The sequence below is a fragment of the Astatotilapia calliptera genome, chromosome 19 (assembly GCF_964374335.1).
Source record: "Astatotilapia calliptera chromosome 19, fAstCal68.1, whole genome shotgun sequence".
In the NCBI taxonomy this organism is placed as follows: Eukaryota; Metazoa; Chordata; class Actinopteri; order Cichliformes; family Cichlidae; genus Astatotilapia; species Astatotilapia calliptera.
Genome location: NC_137440.1, coordinates 16330835 through 16358375, shown reverse-complemented (window position 1 = coordinate 16358375; position 27541 = coordinate 16330835). Strand labels below are relative to the sequence as shown.

The window sequence follows — 27541 nt, the reverse complement described above, 5'->3', positions numbered from 1 at the left end:
AAAACTGTTGGAATTACTGTCAGTGGTGCAACCCAATCAGAGACGTATTTCTCAACGCTGGGTCTCTCTGTTTCTCTCTCCCCCTCTGATGCGACTTGTCTGGAACAATTTCTCGCTGATGAAAGTGTGCAGCTTTGCCCCTTTCTTTGATGGAGGCCACTGTTTGTTATGATGATGGCATAGCACGAGTGGCAAAGTTCACAGAAAACGAGATTCATGTAATAGTCAGGCAGAGCCAGACTCTCCCTAGGGGTGTGTGTGTGTGTGTGTGTGTGTGTGTGTGTGTGTGTGTGTGTGTGTGTGTGTTGTAAGTCAAGGGGGCTGAAGAGTTTGCACAACCACTTACTAGAGAAGGCTATCATCTTGTTTTGTTTGTTTAGTGAATGGCTCATTAGGCCAGTTGTGCAGTGCGTTTGGGTGTATAATCCATGTGCACATGTGGTCGTCTGAATTCATGTTGATGGACCAACAAGATCAATCAGTTGGGTTGAAGTGTGAAACCAGCTGCACCCAAGGGAGACAGGAGAGAATACAAACAAGAGAGGAATCTGCGTTCAGTACCAGCAGTGCTCATGTGAAAAGCTCGTTTTCTATAACAAGGATCTTAAATCTGAAGGGCTTCCCCCAAATCAGCAACTGAACCAAAATGTAAACGCATGAACATAAACAAAGGAATACATAAAGTGAAATTCCCAGCATTCCTTTCACTGATCTCTCTCGTCTCTATGCAGCTTTTCAAGAAGTTTGCCCGCGTTTGCTGCTGGTTCGTGCTCACAGAGTTGGAATTTGACTCCCTTTAAATTTGCCGTGTCTCTTCCCTCGCCTGGCTCATTAGCTGGTAACCTTCGACCGCTGTAACACAGCATGAACTGGGACATGCTGCATGAACTGGGACGTGCCTCTCACACACTCATGTCACAGACTTCCCACAACAAGGGGATGTGAAGGGAGAGACATGGCTGTTAACAAGAGGATCACTCCAGCGCACATTCCAGCGTCTCTCGTCAGTTAACCGCCAGTGCAGCGCATAAACCAATTCTGCATCCAAAGCCTTGGTTGAGTTAGTGTTCTTCAAATGAGGCTTTGGAAATTTGACTGTAAGTGGGCAATGAGCCAACAGCTTATTTCTCCAAATGAGAAAAAAATAACAAATCAGGCCATCTAACTTTCACCCTTTTTTTTTCTTTGAGCATGTCCTTCCAAAACATCTCAAAGTGACCTGTTAAGTATATTAAGATTTACATCTAAAGATAGGGTTTGGGGCTGTTCTGCTCCAGTGATGGATTTATTCCCAGTAGTCTTAACTATTTTCCAACAGTGTTGAAAATACTGGCCTGATGGGTCAATTTACTTCGTACTGGAGTCAGACAAACCTGCAGTCACACTACAAGTGTTTTTTACAGTAGGAGTGCATTTGCTAAGACTGGGCTAAACTCCAAATCGCTCTCTTACCAAAGTGATGTTTTAAAGTGTTTTTGAAAGCGTTGGCCTCCTTGAAATAGTCTCTGCTGGCAACACTTTGCTAAACTCGAAAGAGATGTTTGTGGTGAGACAGAGCAGAGCTTGGACGTTGGCCTTGGACCGAACCACTCATGAGAAGCAGGCTGACTAATGTGATGCTCACCATGCAGTCTACGCAAGGTGTCATTAGTAAAAATAGCCACCGTTTGAAGTGGCAGGGGCAAAAAGAGGTCATCTGGATTAATGTTTTAAAGACGAAGTCAAATTATCATGTCTGGAAGAACTCTGTTTCTTACTGTAACACTTTATAATAACTGATCAGAAATCGGTGTGTACTCACACATTGCTTGTTCACAGACAAACAGGTACACAGTCGCTCATAACAACAGCTTCCTGCAGTTTCTGCTCAGTCAGAGAGACTGGAGTTTAGAGAGAGATGCTGGTAAATATTGGAATGTCAATTCTAGGGCTTCATCTGCAATAGGTAGTACACAGCAGGGAACTTGAACAGCAGAAGGTGTTACAGTGAGAGTATCGTGGCTTTAAGTCACACTTCTGAAACTTGTCTTGTCTTCTCTTTCCTGTTTATCCTCTTGATATTTAATAAATTTGCTACTGTTATCTGATTTTACACCGTTCATAGACAAGTATAAGCAGCATTCCAGTTAGGCTTGGGTGGTATTCATGTTTTCATACCTTCCTTCCTTCTAGGTTTTTGGTATATGACACTATCTGTGTTTTAGTTTTATTTAAAGAGCTGACCTTGTGGCAGTAGAAGTTATTATCTGCTGCTGTGAGAGATTAAATGACTTAACCATTACTGTCACTATCTGGCATCAGAGTTAGTAGTTTGTTTTATGTATTGTAAATGTATTAATGTCCAACTATAGACTATTTATTAAAAATGGATATAGCCCTCCACCATGGCCCTCTGGCTTTGAAAGGTGAATGTTTTTGACTTCACCTACTGGTGGTGGCCAGAGGGCCCGGTGGCGCCAGTGTCCGTCCGGCAGGGCAGGGCGCCCCAGGGCAGCTGTGGCTACAATGTAGCTTGCCATCACCAGTGTGTGAATGTGTGTGTGAATGGGTGGATGACTGAATGTAGTGTGAAGCGCTTTGGGGTCCTTTGGGACTAGAAAAGCGCTATACAAATGCAGGCCATTTACCATTCACCGTCTTTTTGAATTTTGATATTCAAGCTTGTCAAAGCTTAGGTGCAAATTGTAGTCTTAGTTTCAGATTCTTGGCTTACAGAAGTGGTCTTTTGCTGCTATAGCCCATTTGCTTCACACCAGAATGCTCTTCCTCATGCTTTGTTATTAACTAGTGGTCATTTGAGTTACTGTTGCCTTCCTAGTTTAAAACAGTTTGGCCGTTCTCTTCTTACCCCTGACATCTGCAAGGCATTTGCGCCCAGACATCTGCTCCTCTTTTTCAGACCATTCTCTATAAACTCCAGAGATGGTTTCATGAGCATCCCATTGGATCGGCTGTTTTCAAAATCCTCAGCAAAGTCACTTAAATCACCTTTTTTCCTCATCCTGACGCCTGATTTGAACTTCAGCGTGTCATCTTGACCATGTCTGCATGCAAAAAAAAAGGAACTGCTTCCATGTGATTTGCTGATTTTAAATAATTGTATTAACAAATAGTTGAAGAGGTGTACCTAATAAAGTGGCTGGTGAGTGTACAAGTGGTTCCTCATGGTTCCTTCAGCAGACACTGGAAAAACTGTGGATATCCAATACAAAGAGTTTCAAATGGCGAGAGCCAAATATTCCACACAGCTCTATTAAGGGGAAAAAACTTTGCATTTGGTTTGTTTCACAGCTCACTGAGCTCAATTTAATCTTCTGCCTGTAGAGACTGCCCTCTGGTGGCCTTTGTGTCCAGCACAAGATAATAAATGACTTCAAAGCGCTCTTTCTGTATACGTATTATCCCCCAAGCCTAATTACATTCACACTGAGCATCCATTTTGAGGTTATGAAAGCCAACATGCAACTCATCCTTCCTTAGAAATGACTTTCACTTTAGCCAGTGTCACATTTTCAATAATCAACCCTGCTGTGAAATGAATTAGAAGTAGTCTCAGGGAGAGAGAGAGAAAGGTTCCCTGGTGTCTACCTCACCGCTCTGTGTTCACAAGCCTTAAGTAAGGATTTAGTCCTGCAGCGTTAAGTCCTTCTCTGTCCATCTGACAAGACTAATCTCATGCTAATTACAGTGAGAAGATCTCCAATTAGCACAGACACATGGGATTACATGGAAAATGAGGAGAAATGTTTGTCACCTGTGATCCCGTCAACCAAGTCCCCTGCTGCTGTTGCGAATGTGACGATAGTAGCATCTCATATGAGAAGCTCCAATAATTTACATATCTTTATATTTGGATTTACTGAAGTGAAAGTGGAGCAGTGAGGAATGTTGAAGTGGAATGAATGTTAGACAAATAGAACTGTAATTTCAGCCTCTTCATCATCTTTAACTTTGCTTAGCTGCATGCCTGACTGAACACAGAGTATGTGCCTCTACTGCTAAGCTCTGCAAAGTACTAAATGTTTTCCTTTAATTCCCTTTTCTTCATGTGCAGCCAAAAAATGGATTTTTCATACCTGTGGGGCTGTGGGCCCTGAAGGTCCAACTCCCACTCAGTGCCTAAACTCCTACAGGAACAGCAATGTCAACGTGACAGTTGGAACCCGGGGGCCATTCAAAGGCATTCAAATGTGGCGGGTCCCAGAAACCGGCTCCTACAGGTAGGACAGTTGCCAGCCTATAAAGCCTCAGAGCACACAAACATCAGAGCTAGCCATTTGAACACTGAATTTCCACTCAACACCCACTCTGGAATAATTTTATCTTTTTCTGAAGGGTCTCACTGTGAAGTCATTAGGTATGTGTGCTTCTGAGAGCTCAACACATTCTGTATACAGTACACACTTAACCTATCTTTCTTAGACATCAGCACTCTATGCAATTCACATTTTTCCAATGCCGGCTCTTCCTCACGCCCACCTCTGCTCCTCAGTGCAGCAGAGCAAGCAGTGAAATATTGCTATCAGATTCTTGCAGGAAGGAGCAGAGGCTGGAGTAATGGCAGCTAAATGGCGTGATTCACTTTACACCTGACTCTAAAATCCAAAAACACCCACCTCCGCTTCTTCGTTGGTAGCCTTTAAGCCTTCAAAATAGCTCAGCAATCAGCTTTAGCACCTTGACCCCTTGCCGCACACTGCTCCAAGATTAATGCTGCAATATCCAAAGCCTGTTTTTTTTTTTTGTTTTTTTTTTCCAGGGATCAATATCCCTCCGGTGGGCATTCATGACAACATGAGCCGTTTAACTTAGATTTGACTTGGAACAAAAATTTCTCTGAAAGCTGCAAGCCTCCCACATCAGCACAAAAGCAAACGCACACACACCGCTAAGCTCAGCCAAAACCTCCATGTCTTAAAATACCTGACTAACAGCACAGACCGGACGGCCTGAACACATGTCCAGAGTTTCAGAAAGCACCTTCTGTCTCCTCAAAACTGTACAATTGTTCTTGATGCGGCCTGGCCCAGCTGCCAAAGCGCTTAAATGAAGTTGACAGACGGCCACAGAGATGAATATGCGCTCTGCATCTCCCACAAGTCATTAGGCAAACAGCTGAGGTAGCTGCTACTGAGCACTGGGCAATGTTCTGTCTCCCGATCAAGCTCGACCACCAGGGAAGAAAAATATCGCAGTGCTCCCAAAAACCAATCAAGTTGTTTTTTATTTGTCTGGCAAGAAAACTGGAGCATTTGAAATGAGTGTTCTCCGATACATAGGTGTGTGTTTGCATGTGTGCTTGTGTGTCCCGTGCACTCTGGGTTCTGTATGGTTTTTCCCCTCAGTGTAATGTGCCACAGTAGGTCAAATGGTTTTTATTAAAAACACCCAGAGTGAGTGTGTTTTAGTGTATCCAAATGAATTTTGGCTGTTACTTGTTGTGCACTCAGGAATGCACGAGGACTCGGCCTCACAATATTTTTTATGCCGCTTGTTTCACACAAATAGAAATTAAAAAAAAACACTTTCTTGTCTCGTTAGAGTCATTTTCCTGTTAATGACTTTTTGTGTTATTCATTTATGTTCATTAAACTCCAGGGTCACCGTCTATGGCGCCGCTGGCGGGAGAAGTGTCTTGACAACAAGCAGGTCACACGGTGCCTACATGACGGGAGACCTCCTGCTGAACAAAGGAGAACTGCTTTACATCCTTGTAGGACAACGAGGAGAGGATGCCTGCCCCAATGTGAGTCGTCTTTACAATAATTCACGGCAGTTTCGTAAGTCAGCTATCGCGCAGTAAATAGGAATACTGTTGCATCTGGGACTCTGTAGTCTACAGCGTGTCATAAAAGCAAGATAAACTTAAAAAATGAGAGTAAAATAGCTGTAAATGCTGCAATGAATCAGCTTTATGAATGAGGAGTCCCAACATTTCTTTTTTATGGACACACAAACTGTGTCAGTGTAAGAAGATTGAAGTTGATTCTAAATTTGCTCGAATGATATTGCTGTCCACTCCGTAGAGAGACTAACATATTCTCACATTACACATTATCCAAAAAACAAGATCATTAACTCCCTGCAGCCTTCCTCAAGTACGCTGAGGTCTGACTTTGGAAACCCAGACAATTCATGGCCTCCAAAAACTGTTCAACTTTCTGCTCCAAGCTTGCAGTGATGGCCCCGCCGTGTCTCTCAGGCTCACTTTAGCCAGACTCAGATGCACCCATCTACCCAGTAATGTTTAAAAACGTTGCATAATCTGGTGTGTTTGACATGCATACACATTTCCAAAGTAGTGGAGGAAATAATGTGATGTTACGGAGTTTTTCTTTTTCAATATGCCCTCATTTTGGATTAATTGGAAGCAACATGCCTTCTAAAAGTTTGGAAAGGGTAAGGTTTGCTACTGTGTTGCATTATTTTTCATGTAACAATGTCTTGTAGCTTTTCTTCCTATTCTTAATTGATATGGGATTTTAGCCATTCAGCAGGTCAGGATCCCAAATCTTTATTTATAGAGCACATTTAAAACCAGCGTGTCACAAAAACCCCTAAAATAAATGACTTTCTAATGATTGATGATACACTACATTCAAAATGTTTACATAATACAACACATCAGCATCCTATCTGTCTCCCTTTGACCGGGAGATGATCAAAAGTATTTTCCGACATTAACTGAGAAATTCAGCTGTTTAATACAAGATTTAAACAGTTAAGAGACAAACGACTCCTGCACAAATCCATAAAACCTAAAATAGTGCACATGTGTCGTTTTTTTCTGGTAGTTGTTGAATTAAACCAGGCCTTCCCTTAAAAGTATTACAGCATACGTTGCTCCAAAACTGTCATATTTTGTTCAGCATTAATTAATGAGGCTTTCAAAGATGTTTAAGTTATCCCATGCAGCGTGCATAAATTTGCCACCCTGTCTGATATGACCAAGGGTTGGTGCTTTTGAACTATGAGCAAACAACAAGGTGGATGGGCCCTAATGTATTTTAGCCTGCAGAACGCAGCATTGATGATTCCCTACAGACTGATTTTGACTGTACTGGGTTTCATCTTTGCCTGCAGAGCTTTTTCCAAATTTCACCATAAATGAAGAAGTCACTAAACAATATTCTTCATTATTTTTACTGTTAGTATTTTCCCCCACAGGCTTTACCCAATAATGTTACTTAATAATCTTTTTAAATGTGAGATTTTCCACCAAGTCTTTTCTTTTTTTTTTCTTTTTTTTTTTTTTAAGCATTAAGCAACTTGGAAACAGGGTTGCAAGAGAACCTCGTGTATCTCAGATAGTTTACACTAGCTGGACATGAGGCTGCCCAAGTGCCTGTTTGAGTTTTGTGGCTTTGCTCTCTCGAGGCAGCCTGTCTAGCCTTTCAACCGCAGGTCCTCACCACTGTCATCCAGTTATTAGTTTTTAACACAGTGCTTTCTGAAGTGCTCTGTACAGACAGCACTGAGAGAGACTTGGCTGTTCCAAAGTGAAACTGAAGTCATTTAAGGTTTCTCTTATTTTCCCCCAGTTCTGACAGCGAGAGGCAGCAGCTCTCTCCAAAGGGTCGTGCAGAAAGTGATTTGTGCTGCAGAACAGTGTTTTCTCACACCTGGCTTTCCCTTATGTGACGAAAATGATGATATGTCCCTCGTCTTTAGAATTATTCACTATGTCTTTTTCTTGCTGCGCCACACACACACACACACACACACACACACACACACACACACACACACACACACACCCTTCTGTTCTCATTCTCTCTAAAACACAAAGTTAACTTAAATTGAGAAGCTGCACAGGCAGAAATGGCTGAGAGGGAAGGAATAGTGAGGAAGACTTTCCCAAGAACATTTGAATGCACTCCTTTCGACCCCGTCTACTTGTCAGTCACAGTCACAAAAGTCCCGCCCCTTCCTCCGTTTCAGACAGCTTTCAAGAGTGTTGCCTGAGACAGATGGAGGGAGCTGAGAGAGAGCGATGAGTGACTGTGAGAGTTTGTATGAGACTCAGACAGAGCGAGTGAGGTAAACCTATGCCCTCTCACTCTTAAAGTGGGACTCGCTCCAGGCAGTTCAGCATCATAGCGCACACCATGCAGACACATCAATTCACAGGGTCTCGGTCGGGGCAAAGTCCCTGCCTCTGACATTATTTGCCAACAAAACATCCAGGTTCATTTTTTTCAAGGGAGCTGAGAAAGAGTGAAACAACACCATGCTGACTGAGAGGCTGTCTTTAATGGGTAACGTGATAAATCGGCTGTAAACCAAATAATTAATGGGCTGTTCTTTAAAAGTTTTTCACACGCCTTTAAAAGGAAATGTCTAATTATTCAAACTTACTCAGCCTGCAGTAAACGTGAATAAAATTGCAGGAGAATCAGAGCAAGAGTGAAGGGAAAGGCTTGCAAAATGACAGTGAGGCCTGCTATGATGTATGGTCTGGAGATCTTGGCACTAACAAAAAGACTGAGTTGGAGCTGAGTGGAAGATGCCAAGATTTTAACTGGAAGTGACCAGGATTGAAAATTAAGGATTATAAATGAAATGGAGAGCTCAGGGTGAGCAGTTTGGAGACAAAGTTAGAGAGGCAAGGCTGGTTTGGACATGTGATAAACCGGACAAAGACTGTTAAAGATGGAGCTGCCAGGTAGGAGGAAGAGAGGGAGACCTGTGGATGTAGTGAAGGAGGACATGCAAAGGGTTGGTGTGACAGAGGAGGATGCTGAGGATAGGATGAGATCTGCTGTGGCGAGCCCCAGAGGGAGCAGTTGAAAGAAGAAGACCAAATCATACTTAAAAGCAAATATGACAAACCACAAGCAAAAATATTAAAAAATATTATGATAAATACACTGGTATTGTGTGATTATTTTTTTTAATAACAACCCTAGAGCCGGCACCATTATCAACTGAGTCACAAGATTATTTTTATACAGTCAGCATGGGATAAGTAAACATGTGAGTCACTTTCAGATAGTCTTGCGAGGGGAGCATTGGTGCTTTTCAGTTCCTGTGTGCATGTGAATATTTCTGCTTGGTATTTGCACACCATTATAATCCTCAGACTCACAACAGCTGCGGTCTGGCAACCGCTCAGCTTTTTCATACGCGGCCGACATCCACGAAGGCAATTCTGTGGCAAACTGACATGTTTCTCTCTCTGCGTCTCTCCCCGCAGTCTAACGGCATGCTGAATAAGATATGTCTGGAACAGAGCGGCCCAATGGTGAACAAAACACAAGTGAAAGGAGGGGGAGGAGGCGGTGGAGGGGCTACGTATGTATTCAAAGTAAGAAGGAGCTGAAGGGGATGATGATGTGCTCAGAGATTTTATTTTTAGCAACTGCTCATTTATACGGACGTTGATTCCATTGATAGTCCAGTAAAAACTATGTGCAATAAAGGGATTTACTGATTGTACCATTTTGAGCCATTATAGATGTTTATCTCTTTGTTTATCATGCTTTTGTTGAAATGTGTACTTTAAAGTCCTTGAGCTTCACGTTATTCTGTCTTTTTTACATTTAGCCAGCAAAATTGATCGGCCAGTAAAATCAATAAATATCATTTTAATAGTACATTCAGGGCACTGCAGCATTCATCTGATTCCTGGCATTGAGGTATTTTTATTGGCCTGCTGCTCAGTATATGAAAGATTATAATTTTAAAGAGCCAGCACCCCAATCTAGGACACAGGTCTTCATATCCATGTGTTTACTCTCATCACTGAACAGATGATTTGACCAGTAGGCCAGTCTCCTTAAAACCAAGCAGGCAAAATACGCTTATTTGCTTTCTTGCCAAGAGTCAAAAGCGAAGCGTCTTGTGGACAAAAAATGTGTGTGTAGTCTAAGCTCAAAGAGAAGGCCTGTTTTCAACTCAGGAAAAAAAAATTGATATATAATCACAAAAGACCTTCAGGTTGGATTTAGAATTGTGTATTTATTGTACAAAGTGTCAGGAAGAAAAACCTCTCAAAGCTGCTGAAAGGATTATGATTGCACCGGAAGCCTTGTTTTTGAATGGTACATCAGAACGCTTTCAGACAATAAAAATAAATAAATAAGCAAACAAGAGAAAGGAAGTCTAGCATTCAGCTTGGGGAGATATTTCAGTTGCTGTATAATGATAATGATGGACTTTGCTCTTGTGAACGACAGCTTGGAACCAGAGGGAACAGAGGAGGTAACAAAAACCTCCACTGCTAAAGCTCACTAAATGAACTCTAATTAGTTTACTCTGTACAAAAACACTCTTTTGGTTTGCTGCTGGTTCCTTGAGTCTCACTTTGAGGCTCATCAGTTTGTACAGATTAAACAAATGAGAGGTACCTTGTCCAGTGAGCGTAAACTGCGGCGGATTTCCCAGGTCAACCAGCTGCGATTCTCGTGTTTGTGGACCATACACACACTAGAATGAGGCGAATTTCCCAAAAAACATAACCACACCTTTGAAGAGCAAATCCTGTGCCACTACATAAAGTAACTGTTATCAATACTGACCCAGGTGGACAGAGAAGTGTACATCCCTCTCATCATCGCTGCTGGGGGAGGTGGCCGGGGATACAGCAGCCAATCAGAGACCCAGCAGGAGCAAATGGACTATGACCCTAGCCAACCTGGACGCAATGGGAAGTCACACGCTGCAGGTATGCTACACACAGCTTTGATGTAAGTGTTGGTTGTATTTGTATGTATCACAGCTTTGTTCCCCTGTGGGAAAGTGCACTCTTTGTGACTGCAGTTATGTGTGTGTGTGAGTTACAGAGCTGGGTACAGGGAGAGACAATCTACTGTGTGAGTTTGAGTTATAGAGAACAAGATAAAAATGGTTGAAATAATGAGAGTAGATGAGTAATGCAGTGTGTATGGCTTATCTTTCCTCGCTCTAGGATGAGCCAGGCTGTGTCTGTTCTGTTTTCTTCTGCGTGCATGCAAAATAATAAAGTTTACAATTGGGCTTCGACAGTGGAAGTGTTTATTTGCATGTCTGCCCGTCCTCGGAAACACACCAGTTTATCCTGAAGGTGTTTACTTCCCACCTCTGTGTGCCAGCATCTGTGTTATAACAAAAACAAACCGGCGCGGCCCTCCTCACGACTCGCCTCCGAGTTTGCTGGGCAGAACCGCACGCTCCGCTCTGCTGGTGTAACGTCACATCCACACTCGCTGCAGGTTTCATTAATCATGTGCTTCAAGGAGCAGCCGAAAAGCATATAAGGTATTGATTTTTACATCTTCTCAAAGCCCAAGGTTTCAGTTGGAGGAAACTCTGTGAATAAAAAAATGAAATGTTAGCTGTGTGTGGAGGCTGCTGGGACGCTGGGATTTTGGGGTTGGTTTTTTGTACCTCAGGTTTTGGGGGAAAAATTAAAAATAAAATTGTCTGTTGTCAGCTGTTATAACTAATGGGTTAGTGATTGCTGTGTATGTACATACTGTATGCCGATTGGCCAACATTTAAGCCACCTGCATAATTATATCCTCCCTCTAGTGCTCGCATTAGCTCTGATTCTTTGGCATATAGACATGCGACCTCTGCGGGTATCCTGACTGTCTTTCGAGTCCTTTGGATTGCAGGCTAGGGCCATAAACTGGAATCCAGTATATGAAACCAATGCAGAACTGCCATAAACCGGCACTTTTTCTAATGGCCAGCAGGGGGTGTCTCCTTTGGTTGCAAATTGCAACTTTTATCTGCTTCCTTGTCACAAATGATTCCTACAGAACATTTGATTCCTGATGCGGCCCAGAATTGAACCAGCAACCTTTGCTTCCCAAATAAAAGGTGTTTAATTTGCTACACCGCAAAGAAAACGCTTTATTGTACATATAAACTACACGATCAAAGTCAAAGGAGCTTGCAAAGAAAAGCGTCTGGACTTCTTTAAGTTGCTTGAAGACGTTTCACCTCTCATCCGAGAAGCTTCTTCAGTTCTAAGGTCTTCTCGGATGAGAGGTGAAACGTCTTCAAGCAACTTAAAGAAGTCCAGACGCTTTTCTTTGCAAGCTCCTTTGACTACGATGACCTGGATGACTGAGAACCTTCACAGACATACACGATCAAAGCTCTTAACTTTTATATTTTAAAGACGCCCATGTAACCATTGAATTGTCATCACCTTTAAGAAATACCTGAAATAATAATAGTAGTGCTTGAATAAACTATATGATGGCTAGACAACCTTGTGCATTTCTGCTGAGTTACTAAAGTCTATACGCGTGTGTAATACACAGAATAATATTATAATCTGTGATATTTTGGAGGGTTTTGCATTTACTTAATATGATCGCAACTTCCCAGTATCACCCTTAGCAAAACTGAGTTTGACACCACTGCTTTGGGGCATGGCTAGTTAAGTATGATCTTGCTGTGTCCGTGGTTTTGCAGTCAAATCTACCTGTTAAATAATGTGTCAAAATGCTCATGTTAACTAGAGTTACTTCACAGTGGTTTCTCTTGTTTGTGGGACCCTGGTAGATCTGTCGTGTTACAACTGAATCTTGGAGAATTTTGGGATCTGCTGAAGTTGGAGTCAGGGTCAACGCCTTGGGCAGTTTTTGTGATGCAATATCCTGCTGGCAAAAGCAGCTGATCTCGTTAGCTGCCAATGCAAGATTTGGGTTGCACGTGTCAAACTAACATCCATGACTCAAGGTGTCCTAGCAGAACGCTGCACTGTAACGAGATGATCAATGCTACTCGCTTCACTTGTCAGTGGTTTTAGTTTTGTGGCTGATCAATGTATCCGTCTCTACTTGGTATGCATCTTGTCTTCTTTGCCTGTAGACATGCAAAAGTACTTTAATATCATTTGTCTCTTTCACAAACTCAGTCTTATTCACTACATGTCACTTCTACACGCGCTGCACTTTCTCCCTGTCATTATCAAATGTGTGTTATGTTTGGCGACAGGTGGAGGAGGAGGTTGGAATGACAGCGCTCCTGTCAGCCAGGGCGGCAAACCACTGGTGCTCGGGGGACAGGGAGGGCAAGCCTGTCAAAAGTTCTGGCAGACCCGTGGCGGCTTTGGAGGTGGCGGAGGTGGCTGTATGTCCGGCGGCGGTGGCGGAGGCTACAGAGGTCAGTTTGAGAAGATTTCACAGAAAAAAAGTTTTAATAAATAAATTGCCTTGAGCTGTCAGGTACGAGCCAAATGTGAATCTTGTAGGGCCATCTGTGTTTTTATAGTGACTGTGACAGGATGGCAGAGTTCATACAGATCAGGGATCAGACCCAATCCCAGAGACAGCTGCATGTCCTCTTCCTCTTACTGCTCAATCGACTGCAAATTGATCTGGATCAGAGTTTCCTCATATATAATATATATGTAGCATATGTATCGTCTTGTATTAAGTATAGTTTTTAAAGCACTTTAAGCTGATATTTAAAAATTCAGAGGAAGTCTGACTAACAGAAAACCTTTGTTTTTGTCCCATCCTTTAGTTTTTATATGGATGATATTCAAAATGTGTTGATTGCAATGATTTCTTTGCCTCCTGTGTTTTCCAGGTGGTAACACCTCCGCAGATAACAACCCTAAACATGATGGTGAGGATGGCTCGTCCTTCTTCAAGGGAGAACCCTTCATCCACCCCCTTAAAGGTAATGCCAGGTGATTCACATACAGCCAGGCTAGTCAGTAGTCAGCACCTATCATCAGCATATTAGCATGCAGCATTTGATGCCTTTGTAGTGTCTGTAGGTGAGAGTTAATGTGTTTGTACTTCACAGAACGATGAGAAAACTGTTTTTGCAATTGACATTTTAAATTAGTTTTTTTTCATGGTACATTGAGATTGCTTTCAGCAGAATAAGCAGAAGAATCTTGTAGAGGTGTGTAGAGCAAGAGGAGATCGGGATGCTTCACTCAGCGAAATTTTAAAAAAAAAAAGGTGCCTCTAAAAAATAACACTGCAGATGTGGACAGCTGTTCCATAAAGGGACACTCTGGAGCATTCACTTTAAACAAAACATATTGTTTTATTGATTAACGTGCCTCCAGATGGAGACAATAAACCGATCTGTAAATTAATCTGGTTGAAACCTGTTGATCCATCACTGCTAGATTTTTCTTGTTTTTTTGAACCTGGTATGAAGTGAAGTACAGCCTGACTGTATAAACATTAGGGGTGCAACAATACTAGTATCGATATTGAACCGTTCGATACAGTGCTTTCGGTTCGGTACACATATGTATGAACAATACAAAATTTTTAATTTATTTTATCAACTTTCCTTCTGACGATGCTGTCTGTGTTGAGCGCTCAGTGAATCTGCGTTGGACTACTCCGCCTAGTAGTCGAACGCAGATCCACTGAGGGCAAGCTAGCTAGACAGAAGTTAAGCTCTTCTTGCAACATGGCAAATTGAACCTCCCCCACCCTAATTCAGATGTGGCGTTTGGAACTATTTTGGTTTTCATGTGAGTATGACCCTGAAGGTAAGCGCGTCATGGACAAAAGTAAAACAGTATGTCGGATGTGCCATGCAATGCTCAATTACATTGGTGGGAACTAGTGCGTTAGCGCAGTTAGCTCGTTAACACACATGGGGCGATCTGTGGTAGCTCGTTAACGGAGATTTGCCGTGTTGTGGCGTTAACGTCATTTCAACGAGATTAACGCTGACAGCAATAGTGGGAACACAACGAATATGACTGCACATTTACTCCGATATCATTCTAGTGCAAAGACAAGTGTAAGCAGACAAAAACAACAAGCACGGATGCTACAAACTGTACCCGAGTTATTTAGCCAGCCGTTAGCACATGATTCTCCTCATGGACCTGATATGTTTAATATGCTGCTGAGAATATAGCCCAGAAGAAGCATATAGTATAGCTTTTATTTTGGAAAGAGCCATTTCTCTGTAATAAACTCTCTTTTCCAAACATGAGTGATTTCTGGATCAGATAATTTTTTTTTTTATTACTTTGTTGTTTCAGCAACATTAAATTTAAAAACTGTACTTTTGAGTTAAAATATATATTTATAATTTTAATAAATGACAAATTAAAAAGGCATGAACATTTTTTTTGTATCGAAAAAATATGAATGAAATGTATGAAAAAATATGACACCAAAGTATCAAACCAAACCGTGAAATTTGTGTGTCGTGGCACCCTATATATATATATATACACACACACACACACACACACACACACACACCTAAGCTACAACTGAGTGTCCAAGAAAGGTTGCTGGAAGAATCCTCTAATCCTCATCATTTTGTCTGCATCTTCACATTTTGTTTCATATTTTGTCCTTCAGTGTCTACTTGCCACATTTTTCAGGATGTACCAGATAGCTATAGCTGCACTTTGGCAGTATTATAACAAATGAGATGTTACCCTATGTGACAGGTAATGCAATTAAACAGGCATTTATAGCCATCCATATGAGTTTTAAACTGTTCACTTCCTGAAACCACTGCAGCAGAAGTGTTGTATGGATTCACAGAGAGAAAGTGATGTAAATTGCTGTTACACAGTGAGGGGCGGTGAGGGAAACATCAGACTTCACTCTATCTTAATTAAAGTAATTGTTTTATTATCTCTTGCCAACATCATGCACATGCAGACAGCAACTTCTCAAAATGGCTCCCAATCCATTTCCTGCTCCCTTTAAATACTCTAAAGACACACCTTCTTAATACACACTGGCCTATAAAAGAGCTGCAATTGAGGCAGGCTTCCTCTTTACTGGGAAAACAAGATGGCCACCACAAAGGTAACCTGCAACACTTTGTTACTTAAATGCTTTCCAACAATTGCAGCTGGGTAATCCCCCAAAAGGCTAGTGATGGGCAGATGAAGCCCCATGAAGCACTGAAGCTTTTCATCCAATTGGTTCACCCCAACGCGAAGCTTCATGAAGCTTCATTTGCTCTAGCAGGACACCTACTGGACGTAAAAATAATAGCTGGCATGAATTTGAAGAGTGTGGCATTTTGCACACAGCCTGTAAATGTCAACAACAAAAGGAGTGTGTAAAACACCTATAGTGTAGTGATGGCAGTATACTGTGTATATTTATGCTGGCAGTAGGGAAAATGATTATTTGCGGCAAAGTTCGAACCGCTTCATGAACCAGTCACGTGGTACAGCCGGGCAGCGAGGCTTCGGACGTCATCATTTTCAGCTCCTCCCATAAATGAAGCAAGCCTCGATACGCGCTTCGCGGAAACGCCCCCTCCATTACTCGACACACGCTCCGAAGCCTCGATACAGAACGTCACATCACTACAAAAGGCATGAATTGTTATCAAAATACACAAATGGCTTATTGTAATATCTGTAATGTGATAACTAAAAAGAATATCATCCGAGTAAAGGTCAGGTTTAAGGGCATTGCTGTAAGTCGTAATCACAAATCTCTACGGCATCAATTTCCTTTGAGCTGCACTGGGAGATTCTTGAGCTCAAACAAAAACAGTGGGTAATGCAGGATCGCCCTGCTGTGTGCACTGACAGGCCTAAAAAGGATCAAAAATGATTTTGGTAATATTGACAGAGGCAACAGTTTGCAATACGGATTCCTAATCCACCGAATACGGCATACTGCTTCAAATCCTTTGTAATACAGATAGGGTTGCACAGCTGGCCACTAGATACAGGGAGGCACCGAGGAGAGCGTGAATGTTATTAGAAGCCAGGAGTATATAAATGAGTCTCTGTCGATGCACCGGTGTGTAAGAGAGTGCCCGGTTTTTCATGAGTATGGTAAGAGACTAAGCAAATCATTATTCAAGAAGCTTTTGAGGAGAAAAATCACTCCTCTTTATCAGGATTCTTGTCTAGCGTTGATAGTGAAACAACTGCAGCACAGCACATAAAGGTATTTTTATTAGAATATTATATTATTAGAATCTAAGTCAGGTGTGCCAACAGGATGTCTTAGAAATGTTTGTAACAATAATCATCACCATCTTCACTTCACGAACATGAAGGAGCACTGAGCACGCCTGTGTCTAAAGAGCCACAACACGCCTTGATATTAGTATGCAGTCAGCAGCTGTTCTCGACACATTTGTATTCCTCCTCAGAGCCGTCTCTGTGTTTTTGGGTTAGATTTATGTATTTGTACGTATAAAGCTGATAACAGAATGATGAGAGAAAATAGATTCTACAGATGAATGCATTTGCTTTGCTTGCTAAACAGTACAGAATTTCACAACCAATAACTAATCTGTGCTGCACCGCCTTGTCCCTGCTTGCTGTAGTTCACAATCAAGAGAACTGGTTTCCCCAAATCTGAAATAAAATAAATAACGTTGTAAAAAATCTCTTTTAAAGGTCTTTGTGGCTATAAGCTTTCGGGCTATGGAGGGCAGAGAGGTTGCGGATTTTTCTTCTAGCCAGAAGATCTTTTTTTCTGATTATTCAAACCTCCATTCACAATCACTGAATTCATCTATTTTAGGCAAGGCTGGGCTGTAATGGAAATCTGCAAGCTCCCAGTTCCCCACGCAACAAAAGCTGCCTCTATAAACTGCTCTACAGCAGTTTGAACTGGCCAGATAGTAAATGCACGTAGATAAGAGTAATATGAATATGATCATTTTTCTGCAGAAAACCTTTTTAAATATATATAAATTTCTGGCTACCAAATTAGAGACAACAACTCAATCAATCAAACAAATGTATTTCCGTAGCGACAGCCGCCCACCAACGAGCACCAAGTTAACATAATGAGCTCTCGCTGGGTTAGCCTTAACGAAGTAATGTTAGTCTTTGCGGGTGTGTGTGTGTGTGTGTGTTTGGAGCATTTCCGCAACAAGCTGTTTCATTGACAGTCAAAGTGGATGGCTGTCTTTGAGCTGCTTAGATAAATTTAAACTTTCATCCTTAAAGCTCTCAAGTTCGACATTGAACTCGGGGTCAAAGTCAGAGGTCAGGTTTTCTGAAAATCTTCTGAAACTCAAGAAGGAAGTCACTGAGGATTTTGAAATTGTATTGATCTACTAAAAATTTAATACAAGTTTGAATCTCAGTGACCTTGACCCCAAGGCTTTGTGAACAGAAGAACTGGAGAAAGATGCAACCGTGTTTCATGTTATAAGATGTAAATACAAACAGAATAGAGCAATTTGGAAACTATTTAAACTATATGTTTAATTAAAAAGAACTAAAAATTGGGAAACTTGAAGGAATCATGAATGAGATATGACGCCTCATCCAATGTTTTTCAAATTTACACCATGATGTTCCAGACCCAATCAAATTTCTCTTTCAGTATTTGATGTTTACCTTTTAATATAAGCGTTATTTGATTTACAGGTCACCGTCTTCTGTTTTTATTTACCGCTTACACAGTCTCCTTTCTTTCTGTGAGTGAGGATACCATATGCTGGATCACGATGGCGTGGAGAGTGAAACCTTGGGAAGTTTTTCTTTCTTTTTTTTTTTTTTTTTCATAGATCCTTTAATCAGGACTATTTCCTGTAAATTACATCAGGAGCGTTATTGAACTTTGGCTCATTTAACCAGAGAACATCCTACAGCCATCTAATCAAATCCTGTTCGCTTTAGAAACCTCTGCTCTGCCGTGTTTTTGTGTCTGTGTGTGTGCGTGGATGCCTACAGGTATGGAGGGGGATGGCGAGGTGATCATCAGCCCGGTGCAGAACTGCAGCCACTGTGAGAGCAATGAATGCCACGAGATAGACATAGACTCCACAATCTGCTTTTGTGATGAAGGCCTCACCCTGGCACCGGATGAAGTTTCCTGCATCAACGCCACAGGTATGACACAGGAGATAACAGTAGTGGAGCTCAAGTAATGAAGAACCACAGACTAATTCTATCTGTTCCATGCAAACGTATGAAATGATCTGAACACACAAATGAGCTGAATGTAATTGTACCTGTAATAGGCTGCGACTCGGAGAACAGATAATGAATTAATCCACAAAAGTAATTAAGCCTGGAAGGCTCTGTACTTTATTGAATCTTTATCAGGGAAAATGTTTTTTAATAGCGCTTCAATCATTCGTAATAATTATCAATACGTAGGATAAGCTAACCTCTCACTGAAAATGAATGTAACCATAGCAGTAATAGTCGTGTGGATTCCTGTCCTGTCGTTTCACTGTTGGCGCTGCAGTCAGATAAAAGCTCTTTATTTCAGGATGTCAAGGATAAAAGGTTTCACCTTAGTACTGATGTGGTGACATTAGACTGTGGATTGTGAATGTGTTTCATAATGGGCTTAATGAGCCTTCATGGAGCTAGCTTTGCCCATTAGGCCCATCGACTAAAAATCAGCTTTCAGAAATGTCTGAAAACTGCGTTCTTCTTGGGTTAAACTCTAACAAGCCGGTGTAGACAAACCCCTACAGACCCAGAATTGCCTCTTCAATTATGATTTGTAATCTCAGGCAGATAACACGTTTATGAATGTAGATCTGAAATGAATTAATATGGCAGAGTGTCACTTTATAATTTCAAGCAAAATAACAGGGCTTTTACCGTCTCAATAATATCTTAATGACCTAGACTGTCTCCTCAACCGATGATTTGCAAATCTGTTCTTTATAATGACAAGCGGTAGATAATTCTGTGATGCTAGGTCGTAAAAAGGTCACAATTTCAATATGGTGTCTCTCGGTGTTCAGATTTGTTCCTCGGCTTAGACGAGCGAAACGATCTCCCCTCCGCACAGAAAAAAGGAATTGACATGCAGCGTCCGTCGCCGCTCCTAAGCTCTGTTGTGTCATCGCTTTCACATCATTAATTAAGTCTGGGATCAGTGTGGTGAAGTGAATGTTAATACTCCTCTGGGGGAAGATAACAACTGTATGACACCGTTGTTTCCCCTTGTCCTGCAGATGTGTCCCAGCAGCCTCCGCAGCCATCTCTCTCGCACCTGGCGCTGGGTCTGTCTGTGGGCACCTCGGCGCTCATTGCTGCCCTCCTGCTGGCTGTGTCCGGAGTCATGATAAGTAAGTGTTGACACATCTTTGTCAGCAACTAATATGAATTTGAAAGAATTATTTGGTATCGGCAACGGCCAAAATTATTCTGCTTGATAATTTACAGAATTTTTACAGTGAAAATTGACATGATCTGCAAAAGCCTGGATCAGCAAGTGTCTGCACTCGTTTTATTCTCATTGCACTTTTTCCTCCCTTCCTCAGCTTTGCAGCTGGGGTTTGTAGGTGGAGGAGGACACAACATAATTAATTTGAGACTAATTTCAGGAGGTGTATTCCTTTGTTCACTCATTCAGTACTTCCTGCTATACATAAAGTGTTTTGCTCTGTGATTTTTAACACTTGACTTGCCCAATCACTGAACAAGTTATACGCAGTCGTACCACAACGCAACATACTCTATTAAATATTACAGATTTTATTAGGAGATTGTGAGAGAGGGTTGGGGTTCCAGAAAACACTGGGACTCTGTGCAAAATGTGCATAAAAACAAACTGCAAATCTAATAAACCCAAATTTTATTTACAGTAGAACATACAAAGTTAATGGCAGCAACATGTCTTAAAAAGTTGCCACAGGGACATGTTTACCATGGTAACATCCCCTCTTCTTTTAACAACAGGCCATAAACATGTGGGAACTAAGGAGAGCAGCTGTTGGACATTTGGGAGAGAAATGTTCTCCCATTCTTTTGATAGAGAATTCTAGCTGTGCAATAGTCCTGTTCGTCTTTGTTGCATTTTTTTTTTATTTCATGATGATCCAAATGTTTTCAGGGGCTGCAGGAAAGCCAGTTCAGCAACTGGGCAATTGTGCTATAAACCCATGCTGTTGGAATAGATGCACTGTGCTGTTTAGCATTGTCTTGCTGAAATATTAAGGTCTTCCCTGATCAAGTCTGGATGGGAGCAGACTTGTGTTTTCCTCTCATTGATACCTTCAGCATTGGTTGTGCCTTTCCAGATGAGCAAGCTGCCAATTCCATAGGCACTAATGCACCCTAGTACTATTTGAGATGCACGGTTTGGTGAGCACTGATAATAAGCCATATTGTTCCTCCCTCTATAGTGTCTAAGCCTGAGGTTGGCACCTCAAGTCAGCAAGCCACAGGGTTGTACGCCATGAATTTGTTCTCACTACATGGTGGATACGGTTCAGAGGTTCACGGATACAAGCTTAAAGCCAAATGTAAACCCGACATGATTTCTTTTTTCATTTGAGATGTTTTTATGATCACCCTTTTTTCTTGTTTGTTATACATTTTGAAAAAAACACATTTTCACTCTGCATGAAACTTCTCCAGTGGTCCCTGGCCCATCTTAAATGGCCCTTAGCAGGCTGTTTCCAGAATGGGAGGTGAGCCTCGTAGCCATCACAAATATCCCTCTGCACGCCTGCTTTCAGACTATTACCGCCAGACATGCAGTATACGCTCATTGAGCCATCACTTGCAGGCTGACGCATATTTTCAGACTCCCACCTACACTTTTGAACGCACATTAGTGGACGAGGCAGGGGCAGACGAGGTGTGGGACAACCTCTCTGATGAACGAAACACGCTAATGATGGATGGCTGCTTAGCCAGCAGCTGACAGCACTCGTACATTAGACAGCACTTGGTAAATAAATAACTCCCCTACACACACATAAGCACACACACAAATGATTGTCCCTGAAGCTACTATGTTCACAGTCCAGGTTGAGGCTTCTAGCACTAAAAAGTGTGAAGTTTGCTGTGTGTGGGTGTGTGAGAGAGAAACAAAGAGCTGAGTTTTCATACTTCATGCTGTTCTCTATGAGGTGCATGCATTTGCAATATTGAGGGAAAAGATGTGAGCTCTTTGGGTCTTACGCTTTGGGCCCATTGTTGTTTATGCACTTTATATGTGTTCATGTATCTAACAGGTGCACATGTACAGTGGTTGAAAAACTTTAAATCTGAAACATGCTCTTTGTGATATTTTGGACAAATCTCAGATCGGATGGAAAGGAATGGATGCTCAGGGACACAGTGGGCTTTATCTAAGTGACTGGTGCTGTACAGCTTTGTGTTCTTTGGAGACGTAATAACTGGAAAAGCTTTCCGCTTTGTGAGCTTTGGCTGCCAGTAGTAATTTTTTACAAAAAGGACTTATGTTTTGTTATTTATTTATTTTTTATTAATATTATTAATATGTCGATATCTCAGTAGTGGAACAAAACTGCTCTTTTATTTTCATGTCACCAGTGTATCGGCGTAAACACACAGAGCTGCAGTCCATTCAGCTGGAGCTGCAGAGTCCAGACTGCAAGCTCAGTAAGCTGCGGGCCTCCACCATCATGACAGACTACAACCCCAACTACTGCTTCGCTGGCAAAACGGCCTCGGTCAACGACCTGAAGGAAGTGCCAAGGCGAAACATTTCTCTCACCAGGTAAAAGATTCAAGTAATCTCATTACTGTGGGGCAGGGATGGACTGATGTGCAATTACTGAAGATGTCAGTCCTACAAAATAGTTGTGGAAATCCACTTATGTTAGACTCAAAAATGCAGAATGGCGTGAGAGGAAACAACGTTAGTAGTGTGACGTCTCACGGTGTTCACCGCTTCTGAAAAATCATTTTTTTCCAGAATGATCTTGTCTCTGTGTTTATAGTTCGCCAGTTCATCATTTGAGGTTTTTAAACATTTGAAATCATTAATAGTTTTCTCTTTTTTTTTAACTTTCATGACACATCTATTTCATCTAGTTATGCGAGAGTCATGTCAACTGAAACAACTTTTTAAAAAAAGGGGAAAAAATGGAAACTATAAATATTTTCATTTTAAAATTCACTGCTGCAACAGGTTAAAGAGTTATTTTTCTTTGTGGGCTGAAAAGCTGTCAGACCACTAAATTAGAATACTGACTAGCATCTCAACCACCGTGTTTGAAAGAAGTCACTCTTTTTGATTTACTACATGACTCCCACTCGTTTACCTCGTGCTTAGCTCCTCGGGTAATCGATGTTTGGACAAAAGGTTTATTTAGGATGTCTTTCTGCTGCCTTGTTCAAGCGTCTTTAGTTTAGAGGTGTCAGCACTGTTCTTGTTTAAATCGTTCTCTCTAAAACTAGTTATGTGTTTGTTTGTTTGCAGGGGTCTAGGTCACGGTGCTTTTGGTGAGGTCTATGAAGGTCTTGCAGTGGGGATACCAGGTGAACCAAGTCCACTGCAAGTTGCAGTCAAGGTGAGTCATGACGCAAGAGTAATAGTGGGGTTACATGTGATGGATGTTTGTGCGGCGTTTCTCCGGCAATCACAGAGTTGAAGACTTGTTTTGAAACTCCGTTAAAAGCTTTGTAACAGAACGACTGTAACAGTTATTTTCTCTGCCCCACATTCAGCATCATTCAGCTCAAGATACAAAATATCATAAATACTGTATGCAACACTTATTACCACAGACTTTTTATAAAAGATGGATGTACCCATTGGGACACCACCAGCTGGTTTATAAAGCTCCATTCTAAAGCGACAATTTGTAGCATTATAGTTTGTTTTGGACCAAAACAAAGTATTTTTGGACGAGAGGGTGTCGTGCTAAATTGTCAGCTGACACAGTGAGCCTGGTAAGCAATATGCATTAATAGATGGTTGCATACTCATACACAGATTGCTGCTAATTAGCGCTAACAGACTAATGAAATATTAGAATTTCACTTGCCAAAGCTGGAGCACATTCTTCTTGGATGGTCTCTTAACCGCACAGTGAGCCATATTATTTGTGTGATAATTGCATTAAAAATGCTCCATAAGGCACCAACGGCACAAACGCAGTCGAGAGGTCCAGTTCAATGACTCCAATTAGCTGAGGTGAAGCCTAGCAAACTGCTAGTGGCTTAATCAGAACCCGCTTGTCACTCACAATGTCCAGGCCACTAATAATTCCAACCTTTAGCCTTTATACAGATAAAACAGGTTTGTTATTTTAAAAAAGGAGTTCTCCCCAGGCGTCGTGATGGGAGGGAAGTGGCTCTAGAGACCAAAGCAGTTTTTGTGCCCGTCTGCAAAAAGTTTTTTTGAAGCCTTAAGTGCCACACAAAGAACTGCAATTTCATTTGAAGCCAATTACAGCTTGCTTATTACCATTTGTTGCACTGAGATTTGGTTTCCATTTAAACTAGACTCTTCCGGAAGTTTGTTCTGAGCAGGATGAATTGGACTTCCTCATGGAGGCTCTAATCATCAGGTAGGAGCTATTTAAGCATTAAGAAAATTCAGTCTGTCGTACAGCACCAGCAGAAATCTGACCTGTGTTTCTCTGCTGTGTCGCTGCAGCAAGTTCAACCACCAGAACATTGTGCGCTGTATAGGAGTAAGTCTGCAGGCTATGCCTCGGTTCATCCTGCTCGAGCTGATGGCTGGAGGGGACCTCAAGACGTTCCTGAGGGAGACCAGACCCCGGCTGGTGAGACACACTGCTGCTTGGCACTCAAGTGAACATATCACTTTATTCTCCTGAGACCCAGCCCCCAGTTTGGGATTGATTGGGCCTGATAACAGTAAAAACTAAACATCATCTGTGAACAGACAGTATTTTTTTAATAGTGGATGTGGGTTTATTTTAAAGGATAATACAAAAAGTTCATAATTGTTAACAAAGTCTAAAACATTTTATTGAGCAGAATGAAGCTCCTTTGTGAGGAATTGGGGTCTCAGGAGAGTAAGATGCACAAATGTACTACTGTATGCGTTAAGCGCCTAAATATCACATGACGCAGTGCATTGATTTGGTCTTATATTCATGCTGACCTGATGAAATCCAGCATTTATTCTCTTGTTTTAATCTCCAAACTGGCTCTGCAGCCACTTAACTCTAACATCGTTATCATGTCTCACTTTGGACTCCATATAAACTAAACACTTATGTGTACTGCTTGAAGTTTGACAGGGTAGCTAAGTCGAACACACCTAGCTATACATGATGACTGCAACGTCCAATAGTGAACGCTGCACTTGGTACCGCTCATCTAATACACATTTCTTCTACACTGAGTGAAAACGTAACACCTGTATACAACAAACAATGTCACAACAGCTGTAATTTCAGCGTCTGAAAGAAGAAAATCTTTTGTTGTAAGCTAGCTAGCGTCAGCATTGCCATTAGCTCTGCTGATGTAGCCTCACTTTACACTGTTGGCCAAAATTTCATTGATTTGTGCAAGTATTTTACTGTTTTTGGCAGTTATTAAAGTACAGCAACTGAGTACTTGTCAGTGTGAACACATTTCCAGACTAAAAAAAGCAATGGTAATTAAACTGTAGGCTCAGTTTTCTTTCCTTAGCTGACAGGAGTGGCACACAGCACGGTTTTCTGCTGTGGCCAATCTGCTTCAAGGTTTGACATGTTGTGTTTTCAGAGATTTACTTCTGCATCTTCTTCTACCTTGGTTGTGACAAATAGTTTTTGGAGAAGATTCTTGCTGTCCTATCAGCTCGAAGCAGTGTGCTCATTCTCCTCTGACCTCTGGCATCAACAAGACATTTTCACCTAGAGAACTGCAGCTCACTGGATATTTTCTCTTTTTCGGAGCAGTCTCTATAAACCCCAGAGACGGCTGTGAGGGTTAATCCCAGCAGATCAGCTGTTTCTGAAATACTCAGGCCAGCCCGTCTGCCACAACTAACGAACAAAGTGGCTAATGAGTAATTTATATAATCTCTCATTTTTGACAATCCATATGCCAATACAGATAAATCTGTGATGGGCAGTGTTGGTTAGTCTCTTTTGCTGTGTTATTAGAGGGTTTTTTTTTTACTGTGAGGTTGAACCAGAATGGTAAGTTTGTAGCAACGAGCTAAAGGGGGATTGTTATCATAAAATATAGTGCTCATTAACTCTTAAAGATACTATTCCTGATTCAGCCCCAGATTCAGTTTTTTGTTTTTTCTGTCTCTTCTCTGTTTAATCAGGATCAACCATCCAGCCTGACCATGGTGGACCTCCTCAACGTGGCCAGAGACATCGCTAAGGGCTGCCAGTATCTTGAGGAGAACCAGTTTATACACAGGTACCTCAGCAGATGGCTGCACATTTTGCATACACTTATGCAAAAACAAATTTGCGTTGGCAAAAATAAATGGAGCATATTATTATGAACGAATACAGTGAACTCAGTGGTTCTCTAGTCTCCCTAGCAAAACCGATCAGACTGACATATTCGGGGAGCTCATTCACTGAGGTCAGTACGGTATTTCACAATTTAAAAGAAAGTGTTTTCAGATCTACATCAAAATTTAATGTATCCCTCTTTTCCCCCGGCCACCAAGTTTCATGAAATTTGTCTTGGTGGGGTTTTTTTGCGTGATCTAGCTGACAGCCAAACAAACAGCACCTATCACAAACCCCCGCCTCGGCTTTTTGCCTTGGCAGATGAACAATATGCAGAACATATGGGTATGCATGCCACTGTATAAATATGGAATGCAAATGTGCATTCAAACAAACAGAGTTCCCTGCCTTCATCTAGCATCTACTCAGAATAATGAACTGACTGCATCTGTCCAAGCAGAACATATGGACTGAGTATGCCTTTTGCCTTCCCTGAGATAGCAGAAAGGACAAGTGATGAGTTTAGTATCGGAGCAGCCAGATGGGCTAGCCGGCTTGCCTTTTTACGCTCTGTATCCGAGGCGCAAGTCAAGAGTATGCCCCTTCTATGCTCATATTCGCAGTGGCTGGTGAACCATATGATGTGGCTAAAGAATTTTTAAAAGCCCTCTCTTGAACCCGACTTACAAAAATCTCCTTCGTGGACGCGCACGAGGAAAGTCAAGTACGTGTTAATACGAGAAAAGGTCAAAATAGATTCTGCAATCAAATCAGGACAATTAAAGCACATCCACCTTCCCTGAGATCTGCCTTTGACTTCCCAGGGATTGGCCAATGACAGACGAGGTCTATTAAACCTTGTTTGCCCCGCTGCGGTACAGTAAAGCTCCATCAATCCACCTAATGGCCGACTCTTCTCCAGAGCCTCGTGATCTTCTATTCAACCTGATTCTCTGCCTTTAAACCTGTATTAAAAGTCCCCCCCAACGCTGTCCTTGAGGCTAATTTCATTTTTATAGAAGCGTGTTTTCTTGGGGGTGAGTAAAGGGCATGTGAGTGAAGTAGGCTGCTACTCCAAAAACAGAAAGCAGCTTTCTCTCGGGGCTTACTGGGTTGGATGAAGAGCTGTTATGTTCACCAAGAGGTTAAATCACAGGGTTGATGTTATCTGAGAATGACTTACTCCAGCTTATGTGTGTTTCTCTGCTTATTTCCATTTTATGGCTAGTGGATGGTGCAGTGTTGCTCTTTGGTTATTTCATTTTACAAGCGGCCTGGCAATTGTAGCCACCTGAAAATTATCACTGTACTGAGGAGTTGGGCAGTTTCGTGCAACTGCAGGTGTTAAAATAGGCTAACGCGTATTGTTCTGGAAGTGCTGCTATGAAATGGGTCTTTAAGCTGCAGTGAAAATTTACTGTAAATAAGGTTCACATTATAAGGCCGGTTAATAATATTTTAACAACAGTCTCCTCTCATATCGCTGTGCTGCACGTACAACACATCTGTG

General features: G+C 41.7%; 1 protein-coding gene across 5 annotated transcripts in view; it reads left to right on the top strand.

Moving 5' to 3' along the window:
• Positions 1-27541, top strand: part of alk (ALK receptor tyrosine kinase) — a 489366-nt gene that overhangs the window by 448789 nt on the left and 13036 nt on the right. For all 5 annotated transcript variants that reach the window (XM_080293835.1, XM_026152849.2, XM_026152846.2 and 2 more), the window contains 13 exons: positions 4055-4220; positions 5599-5746; positions 9197-9307; positions 10525-10666; positions 12934-13101; positions 13531-13623; positions 18608-18766; positions 19852-19965; positions 22184-22370; positions 23076-23166; positions 24104-24168; positions 24258-24387; positions 25893-25990. In XM_080293835.1, the coding sequence (XP_080149961.1) occupies positions 4055-4220; positions 5599-5746; positions 9197-9307; positions 10525-10666; positions 12934-13101; positions 13531-13623; positions 18608-18766; positions 19852-19965; positions 22184-22370; positions 23076-23166; positions 24104-24168; positions 24258-24387; positions 25893-25990 (1672 nt within the window). The remainder of the gene's footprint in view (positions 1-4054; positions 4221-5598; positions 5747-9196; positions 9308-10524; positions 10667-12933; positions 13102-13530; positions 13624-18607; positions 18767-19851; positions 19966-22183; positions 22371-23075; positions 23167-24103; positions 24169-24257; positions 24388-25892; positions 25991-27541) is intronic.